The sequence below is a fragment of the Chenopodium album genome, chromosome 1 (assembly GCF_948465745.1).
Source record: "Chenopodium album chromosome 1, dcCheAlbu1.1, whole genome shotgun sequence".
Lineage (NCBI taxonomy): Eukaryota > Viridiplantae > Streptophyta > Magnoliopsida > Caryophyllales > Amaranthaceae > Chenopodium > Chenopodium album.
The window spans coordinates 83,707,487-83,719,230 of NC_137834.1; the positions used below are offsets into that span (position 1 = coordinate 83,707,487).

The window sequence follows — 11,744 nt, forward strand, 5'->3', positions numbered from 1 at the left end:
AATATCCATAAACAAAAGTTGAGAATACGAAATACTTGTCATACTATAAGCAATAAAACAATAATTACTTATCTCTTGTTGCGTGAATGAAACTAACAGTAGTAGTATCTTAGCAAACCACTGACCTAAAAGACTATTTCGTGCTACCTTTCGGTGCAGTAGACGTGATAGATGTGGCTGCCCTGGCCTCCAGGATAAGCATGGCGTCAGAGTTTATATGCACTTACAAACCAAACTGGAATTTAGAATACTTGCCCAGAAAACAGAAAAGATTAAAACCCGTGTTTGGCAATTTTAGAGAATAGAGAAAGTGATTGTTGTTGTGTGTTTTTGCTTGAAGAAGAACCGAATATTTATAAGCAGAAGTGGAAACGGCTAACAGAAAAGAAGGAAAGTACTTAGCCAAAAAAACCGTCCAAATTAACTAAGTCAATCAAGAGAAATGATCAAGGGAGTGTAAGAGTCAGCTATATAATCAAGGAATTAGAGACTGAATTAATAGATCCCCAATAGAAAATCTCAACAATCAAAACCGTAATAAAAGCTAAGCAATATTCTGTCAACAAAGAAAGAAAATAAATTCGAGCGATTTTCGTAGATAATGTTAAAAGAGAACAAAATTCCCTAAATACGTTACAATTTATTAAAATTTCGGGCGTACCGTCCACGTCATCAATAGTTAATCAGATTTTTTTTAAAAATAATTATCTAGAAACCGCTAATTGAATTAGCGGTTTAGTTTAACCGCTAATTCAATTAGCGGTTTATTTTTCACCCATTAACAATTACTGGAGTAAAGTCAGAATACTGTTTTTTTTTTTTTTTTTTTTTTGATTACTTGTTTCTTCAAACCGCTAATTGAATTAGCGGTTTTATATTATATGAAACCGCTAATTCAATTAGCGGTTTCCTTTTAAACTGGGCAAAAAAAAAAAAAAAAAAAAAATTATATATGTAGTTGATGACGTGGACGGTACATCCGGAATTTTAATAATTTGTAGCGTATTTAGGGAATTTTAATATCTTCCAACATTATCTATGGAAATCGCTCAATAAATTCTCTCCAAAAAGATAGAAGGCCCCACTAGTACAAAATTAGCTTTTTATAGCACTTTTTTTTTTTTCTTATAGCGGTTTTGTTAGTTATGCTATAAAAGATATCATAATCACCTTATAGCGGTTATTAATAAACGTTATTATTTTTTATTTTTTTGAATGGAATAGAGAGGGGTGATTTCATTAAATAATAATAATAATAATAATTCGACTCTTATATTCATTCCTTAAAAGATCTAAATTCTCAATACAAGAATTAAACACCGCTAAACTATTAGCATCGCTTCTGAACTGCTCCATGATAGTTTTAGATGCCTTTACATTATTTTTGACGGAACTCCATTGATGTATAGTCACAAAAATGATAAAATTTGATTGATCATCAAGATCTACAAATTTGCAAGACGAATCTTCTAAATTTGCACCCTTATACCAACATGCCTGCAATTTCACAAATTTTCAAGACAAATCTTTCAAATTTGTATTCCTGTACACACGGAAAATAAACAAACAAACAATACTAATCATCCCACCATTAGGGAACTGACTAAACCCTACATGGAGGGACTGAATACAATCACCATACTGTTGGTAATCTTTATTGTCAAAAAACATAATTTTTTTTTTATCAGTGGTAGCCCCTAAGTTTTACTATGGTGGGTAGGTTTGAAGAGAGAGAACAGTGAGAGTTTATTTTTTTTTTTTTATCAATTGTTTAATTATAAAATGCAAAATTATTTGGGTAAGTCTTGTATGTGGTTAGCCACATAGTGTGACCATATTTGTTTATAAGAGTAATCTTGAATCAGTGGTTGATATCCAATTATCCATTATCCGGGTGGTGGCTATGAAAGGTAGGGTGGCGGCTTGAGTGAGTGAGCGTAGAAATATAAGGGGAGGAATTTAGGGTTTTTACTTTAGTGAGAGATTGAAATTTGAATGTGAGTATTAATTTGTTTTAGGAATATTCATCTTGAATCAGTGTTTGTTTGATTATTAATTTGTTTTAGGAATATTCATTTTTTAAAAAATATATCTAATTTCAATATTTATCGTTTAAATTATCGAATATTGGTTCGGATATCGATTATCCGAAAATTTTAAAACCAATATCCAAAATTGTATCCGATATCCGATACAAAATGAAAATCAGATCGGATATCCTAAAATTCGGATCAATTATTGCGGATTTTTGGATTCTCGGATTGTTGTGTACAAGCCTAGCTAGCAGTAACCACAGTACGGCCACAAAAGCACACGCTACAAATGCACGAGTCTTTTTTTAACGTACCACAACCACATTTTGCAATAACAAGAACGTACAACTAACAACATATATTAAGACGAGATCTTAACAATTTCCCGTGAAATGGGATAAATTTAAAAAATGATCAATCACTTGAAGAGACCTTTAGCCTTGTCCATCAAACTCTCCTCTGGTGGTGGAGGAGCGGGTTTAACAAAATCCCCGGCCTTGTTAAGAGCATCTCCAACGGTGTTCTTGATGTTTTCAGCCATTTCTCCGGCAGATTTGGAAATTTGAGCCGTGTCAATCTTGTCAGTTTGTTGGGTGACGGTTGTTTTCACCGTCTCCCCGGCATTCTTGGCACCATCTACTATGTTAGTCATGGTTGTTTTCTCAGCCATTGCTTAGTATGAGAATATTTGGCTAAGGTTTTACGGGTGTTTTTTTTTTTTTTTTTTTTTGTAGTAGAAAGTTTTGGTTGTTTTGTAGTATGTTAGACGTTGGGGTTTTATAGGGGTTGTGTAACGAGTAATGTGGATGTATGGTTGAGATATTTTGTTGGCAATATTCATTGAAGTTTTGTGGTGGCGTTGAATTTTGGGCCCATCGTCATGGAGAGCTATATCTTTACACTGCTAAAGCTATTGCCGACATACACAATGAAATATCACGACTTTCACGAGTTTACAAATAAAGGAAAAATTATAATTTTGGCATTATCTTGAATTAAAATGAAAATTGTGATAATTAACGCAAGAGATTACAAATAAGTGAATGACCTTCTTGTTATTACACTAGCTCTTAATTTCATGTCTAAGTAACCAACTCAATTGTAAGATTAAACTTATAACTTTATAAGTATCACTTTATAAGCAACCAACACCTTTGAGTATGTGAGCAGTGTAAAACAAAACTTTACAACAAAATAAAATCAAAGGTTGTAAATTGAATTGATTACAACGAAATAAAATCAAAGGTTTTAGTTTGAATTATTAGTACAGTATATATCTTAGTTTTGGACCAGAGATATGTTGTTATTTGAATAGTGTGATTAAGGGGTGGATTATTGTATTGTAAATTTGTAAGTTGTAACTCTTTATAAGTTACTAGCTAAATAACTTTGGATATGTTTGCATAAATCTGTTTCTTCAAAAAATATTGCTGCTTTAAAAGTTCTAATTGATTGTTTCATCTCTCTTTGATTTATCTCACAAAAAAATTCAAATAAAAAGACGAAAAAAAATTAGAGAAAGATCATTGTATCACTTTAACAAATTGTGTAACATTTCCACCGGCCATTCCACTGTTAAAAAAAGAGAGAGAAAATGATATATTAGATTCTTAGGGATTACTATACAAGTTTAGAGCTATTAATCCGATATATGAGAATATTTAAGAGAAAAGACAAGAGGTAGTTTGGAGTGTAGTAGTGTAGGGTCAACTGTCAACTTGTCAAGTGTGGTAGTTATACATACTTGTACTCCGTATAAGATGATACGAAGTATATCTTAACAAGTGGGCCATTGGGCCGTGTTGCTCACAGGCTCACAGCCCATTCCAGATTCCACTTGGATTCGCGCGCTTCAAGAGCCCAATGTATGGTTCATCAAGTCACCATCATTATCTATTATGCTAGCTATTCATGATTTTAAAATCGTTACAAGTCATATTTTTTTTTTTTTGACAGTGGGTAAAAAGTCAAATGTTATACTTCGTATTACATATATTAAAACACATGTATGACAGAGATCAGGTAAAAAATCAAAATAGATGGAAGAAAACATGTCCTTAGATATATTACATGAACAAAAACAACAATTTTACACACTTAAGAAAGCCTACAAATTTACAAAGTAAATAAAAATAACACACAACTAACAACATATTTTTGTAGTGTTTTTGACAACTATACAACATCGATCGTTTATAACTAGATTGTTCTCCATGAAATCCAGTATGTAATAACAAATAAAAATGATGAAACAATGATTACTTGAATAATCCTTTAGCTTTATTGATCAAACCTCCAACACCACCACTAGACTCAACCTTCTTTTCACCACCTTCTGCAGCCGCAGCAGCAGACTCAGCCTTCTTCTCAGCACCCTCGGCTGCTACAACAACAGACTCGGCGGCCTTCTTTTCAGCACCCTCGGCTGCTACAACAACAAACTCGGCGGCCTTCTTTTCAGCACCCTCAGCTGTTACAACAGACTCGGCCTTCTCGGGTTGATCAGAGGGGGAGTGAAGCTGGTGTAGATAATCCTCAGCTTTGCCAACATAATGTCCAACACCGCTATCTCCGTCGGGCTTACCGTAGGTCTTGGCAGCATTTATAACATCTGTAGCAGCTCCGGATACCTGAACCTTGGCACTTGCCATCAACTCAGATGGGGTTTGGCTTTTGGGAGTTTCTTCTGCCATACTAAAGTTTTACGTATTATTTAACAATTTAGATGTAATTATTTTGTTGGAAGTTTTAGATGATGTTAGCTTAGAAATGGCTAGGAATTTAAAGGGGTTGAGGATATGATCATATACGAGTATTATATAAATGATGTGTAGGATTAGATATTTTCTATCGTTATAATAAAGTTTGTAAGGTGGTGTTTAATCATGGGCCCATTGAGATGATTAAACTCTTAAGAATTAAGAGTTTTTAATATGTTTAAGTCATTGCCGACATGATAAATTATAGAGTAGGCTTAGGGTATGTTCTCATTTCAGTTTAATTTCATTTCAGCTCTAATCAGTTTAATTCACTTCAGTTTAGCTTAGTTTAATAATTCAGTAAATGTGACTGGCCTCAATGTATTGTACGAGTATAAAATTAGAGCTCTATTATTCATTTTGTGTTTTGACATGAATATTACTATTGATTGAAATATATAGTATTATACTCAAGTACTCCAATCCACTAATAATTTACTTAAATATTCACTATAAGTAAAGAATAGATGATTGGATAGTAAGAGATCAAGATATCTAAAAGTGGCAAATTGTAAGAGTTGTTTGATTAGCATATTATTAGGAGTAAATACAAGTTGATATCAGATATCAACAAAACTTGTTAATATCAAGGCTAATTTTGTAAATTTAGCTACCACACCAAGGGTAATATTGTAATTTTAGCAACCACACCCCCTTTCTCTCCCCTCTATCACCACCGTGCAACCTCTACTACCACCCACAACACCACCTTTACCTTCACTAATCGACCCCTGCCGACCACCGATTGACCCCAGCTGACCACCACACGGCCGCCGCACCAACATTTGACCGCCGCAAACACCACTAGCTACCACCCACAACACCACCTTTAGCTTCACTAGCCTTTACGAATCGACCCCAGCCGACCACCACAGGCCGCTGCGCCAACATTCGAGCGCCGCAACACCACTAAGCTAGTACGAGCAAATCCCTTTCCCTAAAGGGTTTGTATAGCCCCAATTTTCTAAATTGCTACTAGGGTGTCGTTTTTTTGGCCGGTCGGCCACTGTAGATCCGCGTATGTGGTCGACCTTGGGCATGGGAATGGAGGAGAGAGAAGGAAGTAGTAGCCATGGGAATGGAGGAGATTGAGAGAAAGAAAAATTGGTCATGTGAGGAGAGGAGAGAGAAAAAATGATGATATTAACAAAAGTTTGTTGATATCAGATATCAACTGGGTCTGGCTCAATGGAGAATAGGATCTTGTTATATACCGTATATATTGATACTTAATTTGAATATATAAAAGAAATAAGACAAACATAGAAGAATAAAAGGATTTTATTTTACTATCTTGTTATGCATCAAATGTAAGAAGTAGTTTATTTTACTAAACTTGCTTTAACGTATTAATTAAATTAGTTGGTCGATTGGTCAGTTTATATATATTATAATTTAATTTGATTCAAGTCATCATTGATTAAGTTAAGTCGATGTAAAATCGGGTGTTCTGATCTTTATAATCTCAAGCTAAGTATAACTATGTAAAAGATCGATAACATCGATCATGATTCATGACTACTTTGCCCATTTTTTGTATTTTTATATAAAAATAGTAGTGTAATTCGATCAAATAATGATAATTAACAACTCAAGTACATGACGTACCACATTAAAAATAATATTTCCTTACGTAATATGTTGAAAACGTACAATATTACAACTAATTTAACTTACAAAGAGTAGTACGGTTTTTTTTTTTTTTTTTTTTTTTCTTTATTTTTTCACTAATATACAAATCTAGTGTATCACTACATCACACAAACACAAACAAATTACATTTCTTTAATTTACACACCCACACCACAAACATTTTTTCCTTTCCTTTAATTTGTTTTTCTATTTAAACAACGTACCACGACAACGACAATAAAAACAAAAACGTACAATAACTAACAATTACTCCGTAACAAACAGGATATACTAGAAGAATTTATTCAATATCCCATAAAATTAAATTAAGCAAACTTATTGATTATAATATGATCACCCGTTGATCACTTGAATAGTCCTTTAGCCATATCCATCAAACCACCACCACTAGACTCCTTCTTTTCACCACTCTCCGGCACCGCCAACTCCGCCTTCTTTTCACCACCCTCCACCGCAGCACCACCGTGTTCTCCATGAAGGTTATGGAGATAACCTTCCGCCTTACCAACATACTGTCCAACACCGCTATTATCATCGAGCTTCCCATACGTCTTAGCAGCTTCTAGAACATCCTCAGCAGCTTCCGAGACCTTAGCCTTGTCAATCTTATCAGTCTGGTTGGAGCAGGCAAACTGCGCCGCCTCGGCTACGATCTTGGCGCTCCCCATCAGATCGGATGTTGATGATGGTGCACTGTGGGTATTAGTAGCTTCTTCAGCCATAATGAACAAAATATGAGTGAGGAATAAATAACAAAGTTGGCTAAGTTTTAGAGAATGAATGAACTTTTTTTTTTAGGTTGTTTGTTTGGTTTATGAGATGTTAGAAAATAGTAGGGGATTTAAAGGGGTTAAGGAATGTGGAGTATAGTGGATAAATGTATGATTGAGATATTTTCTTTTGGAAAAATTATGGTGGTGTTTAAAATTGGGCCCATATTTGAGGAGTAAACTTATTGCTTTGCCAAGTCGTTACCGACACAACCATAAGTTTAATGCAATTACGTATACAACCTTTGATTTAAAGTGCTACGTGCCTTTTTCTTCTTGAACCTGCTAATGACGTACTGTTTACTCATAAGAGTTGAGAGTGACTGAGGCTATTCCTTGGACAATTCGAAGGAAAGTATATGTGAATATGGCCGTGTTGCGTAGAAACCAGAAAATAATAATATTAATATTAAAATTAATTGATGGTCGGTTAATATAGATGTAACACTTAAAAGAAATAAAAGGATCAGAGTGTATGTTAGTTAAAATTGTCATCATCAAAATATTTATAATCGATGTTACTCTTTATACTTAGGTGTATGTTAGTCAAACTACAAGTATATCCGAATATCCAGTGGCGGAATTAGGGGGTGGCTGGGGGTAGCCATGGCCACCCCTGTAAATGGTAAAGTTTAATAATTGTTGAATAAAATGTAGTGGTAAACTTGGCAAAGTTGGTTTCTTTGGGTTCAATTAGTGTAGAACTTTTTTGCTGAGCTGTGTTTATAATTATGGCCCCCTCTATATAAATTTTCTGGTTCCGCCACTGCGAATATCCCTTACCAAGCTCATTAATGCAATTAAGCTTTCTCCTATGTACTTGCTTTACTCTTTGTATTTGGCTTTTAAGATAACAGTCCTGAAACATGCCACGATACCATCACGCAAATTGAGTAAAAATTTTGTCACTGTCGACCCTCTTCAATCTTCATGAATAATTATCTAAGCCCATGCTTAGTGCCCACCATCCACCAATCACGGACCATATCAATAATCGAGTCACTATTATTTTCATTTTATCACGGGTATATTGGCTTGCTTTGTTACTTTTCTAAAGTTGCTTGCGACTTGCGATTCGATCTTACGAGCATGAGCCTATTTGATGGTTCAATAAATAGGAATTCCTTGTGAACCAATTTGATTATTCCATGGAAGAATCACTTCCCCTTTACTACACATTGTAAATAATTATAAAATGTTCAAGTTTATAAACAAACATTAACTTATTTGTGGAAATGAGCAACAAATTAAAATCAAGGTATTCAAGTTCGATTCGTTTATCAAACATCATTATTGAGAATAAGGGAATTGAATTCTTCCTAATAGTGTGGCCGTGTAGCATGTAGCATGTAGGGACTCTATCACTGTTAACAATCTTTAACTACATATAAAATTTCGTCTACTTCATTTTTTTTTCCTCAACCCCATTAGAAAAAAAGAGCACACTAAGAGCATTTACATTTGCTAAGAAAGGGCAAGGATCAATTGCTTTTCAGTTGTCTAATTAATTAAAGTGACTTGTTGTCAACCACGGAATTGGTGCTTAGGCGCACAGATTGCAAAAAATCAATCAAAAACTACTCGGCTACTCAAATGTGTCCCAATTGCCTTATTTAAGTCCCAGGCTTGTGTAGTTTGATTTATGATTCAAGAAATACCAAAAGCCCAATTGACATGATCCTATAATAATAATAATAATAATAATCCTATCCTCAATCTCAAATTGACCAAGAAAAATGACCTCGTATAATTATATTATTTTATGCTCTATCCTAGGTTATGATAATACAACGAATTTTACAACGAATTTTCTTCAAAACGTAACACATTCATCAATCATACAATTGAAACTATATACGAAGTATGTAGTAAATTTACAAAACATTAAAATAGTATTTCATGCATACTCTATAATATACAAACATGGTCCAAGGAGGATGACTTGTAACATCCTTTCTTTAGAATTCCTTGAGCCATTTTCAAATAATCTCCATACCCTCCTCCACCTCCACTATTCGAGTGTCCATGATGACCACCATCACCACCTTTTTTAGCACCATCTTTCTTTGCTCCACCAACACTACTTGTTGAATGTCCATGATCATCATCATCTTTCTTCAAAAACCCTTGAACCATCTTCACATACTCCCCATACCCCCCACCACCACCGCCGCCGCCACTTGAAGAATGCCCGTGTTCTTTCCCACCTCCTTCGACGTGGGACCCACCATGCACAGCAAAGGTGGTGGAGTTATTAGAAGAATGATAATTGTGAAGGTAATCCTCAGCCTTGTCTAGGACTTTTCCATAGCTTTTGTCCTCCAATTTGCCATACTTTTTGGCAGCTCCTAGAAGGTCAGCCGCGGCTTCAGCAACTTCATCCTTGTTAATCTTGTCATTCTCTTGACCAAATGAGGATTTCGCCGCAGCAGCTATCACCTTGGCGCTTGACATTATATCTGCATTGGAAGCCGAGGTTTGCTTGGTGTTGCTTTTGGTGGTTGACCGTTCTTCTTCCATTATTCTAGCTATGTGCACTTGATATAATCCGGATTACTCTTGGTTGTTTATATTATGATTTGGAGAAGAATTTAAAATGAAAAAAAAGTTTGAGGCAAGGAAGAAACATGAATTATAAAACTACCTGATTTTGGTGTATGAAGAGGGTGGCTAAGAGAGATTTTAGCTGATTTTAATTAGATATTTGACTTAGCCAAATACTTTTATTAGTACTATTAAATTCTAATATTATTCCCCTCAAAGAACTATAGAAGGACATGAATTTCTATCATACAGTTAAGGTCATATGGAAAGCAGAATATAGAGGCTAAAATCTTATAAGATCAGAAGCCGAATATCATTCACTCATAACCCTCATTTTGTCAAACCTTTTAAGTGCCAGTGTGCCACAGATTAAAATTACTACCTCCATCAATTATTACGTGCGACAAGAATATTTTATGTCTCACAAATAATACCTCTTTGTTGCACATAATAGTTAACGGAGGTAGTATTTTATGTTTGACTAAGAACCGATCAAAATTCCTCATTTTCTCGTCTGTATAAGCCAATTCACAAAATTATTGTACTAGAGCAAATGAAAGGAATTGGTCAATCGGAATACAACTTCTATTCTAGTGCTCAAGATTACAAGCATAATTTTTTGCATAAGCTAAACTTAGAAATAACAAAGCACAAAATTAATCAAGTAATTGACATTCATACAATAATCATACTCATAATCCAATACAACAAGTCAGTATGTAATTGACACAATTTCAAACAACATTAACCCAAACCATCAAATTAATTAATCAATGTTTCTTCATAAACCCTTGAGCCAATTTGATATAATCTCCAGCACCACCACTAGAATGACCCGTTCCACCGCCTTCGCCGCCATGATCTTGTTTCTTATTCAACAACCCTTGAGCCAACTTAATATAATCCCCAGCACCACCACTACTAGAATGTCCTGATCCACCGCCTTCGCCGCCATGATCTTGCTTCTTATTCAACAACCCTTGCGCCAACTTTACATACTCCCCATACCCACCACCACTTCCACCACCACCACCACCACCGGAATGACCCTGACCATGACTATACTTCCCGTCACCACCGTCGTGGGGGCCGCCGTACCCGGAGGAATGCGCGGTGGTTGAAGAGGTATACGATGAGGAATGAGATTGAGAAGAAGAAGAAGATGATGAGTTATATTTATGAAGATAAGTTTCAGCTTTACCAACGTATTTACCGTAACTCTTCTCATCGAGTTTCCCGTAATGTTTAGCGGCGCCGAGGAGGTTACCGGCGGCTCCGGCGACTTTAGCTTTATCGATCTTTTCGGTATCGTGGGCTAAAGCCGATTTAGCTGCGTCTGCCATGAGTTTAGCGCTTGCCATGAGTTCTGATGTGCTGGGGGTGTGACCCTGACCCGGAAGTTGGCCCGGACCCGAGTGGGTTTTGGTGGGTTTGCCTCTTGTTGTGTAGTATTCGTCTTCCATTGTTTTGGATCTGAGGATTTGAGATGGGGTTTTGGGAAATTGAATAGTCAATGAAGTTGTGATAAAAAGAAATAGTTTTATTTTGTGGATGAGGAAGAAATGTTGGTTTGTTTGTTGTATTAATAGTGAACTGTTACGCGGTGGAAGAGCGGAGAAGTTGTGCGGGCCGTCCAAAGACTTGAGTTGAGTTGTCAACGCCGAGGGGTGAATGACTTAATACACAAGATTTAACTTCCACGAATTATTTATTAGATTGTGTAAATATAATTCTTTCATTTTCTATTTGGTTGACATGTTCAATTTAGGCACACATATTAAGGAGATGAGACAATGTGAAAGAGAATGATAAAGCAACTGGGGTACACTTAAAAAAGAAGGTATAAAACTTTCCCAAAAAGGAAATGTGTCAATTAAAAAAAAATCCTAAAAAGAAAAACGTGCCAACTAATAAAAAACGGAGGTAAGTATTTTATTATAAAATATGTTGTTAGATAGGTTTTAATATTAAATTTCATAACATAA

The 11,744-nt window shown here is 35.3% G+C and overlaps 2 protein-coding genes and 1 pseudogene across 2 annotated transcripts; all 3 read right to left on the reverse strand.

Annotated features, from left to right (window-relative positions):
* Positions 1 to 4,071: 4,071 nt before the first annotated feature.
* Positions 4,072 to 4,858, reverse strand: LOC145621531 (uncharacterized). Its single transcript, XM_081676291.1, has one exon. It carries the CDS (start codon positions 4,724 to 4,726, stop codon positions 4,292 to 4,294), a length of 435 nt encoding a protein of 144 aa, XP_081532417.1. The 5' UTR covers positions 4,727 to 4,858; the 3' UTR covers positions 4,072 to 4,291.
* Positions 4,859 to 6,397: 1,539 nt separating this feature from the next.
* Positions 6,398 to 7,272, reverse strand: LOC145559132 (nodulin-related protein 2 pseudogene; annotated as a pseudogene).
* A 3,143-nt stretch (positions 7,273 to 10,415) lies between these two features.
* LOC145559140 (uncharacterized) lies at positions 10,416 to 11,381 on the reverse strand. Its single transcript, XM_081620567.1, has one exon. The coding sequence runs from the start codon at positions 11,220 to 11,222 to the stop codon at positions 10,530 to 10,532; it is 693 nt and encodes a 230-aa protein (XP_081476693.1). The 5' UTR covers positions 11,223 to 11,381; the 3' UTR covers positions 10,416 to 10,529.
* Positions 11,382 to 11,744: the final 363 nt, after the last annotated feature.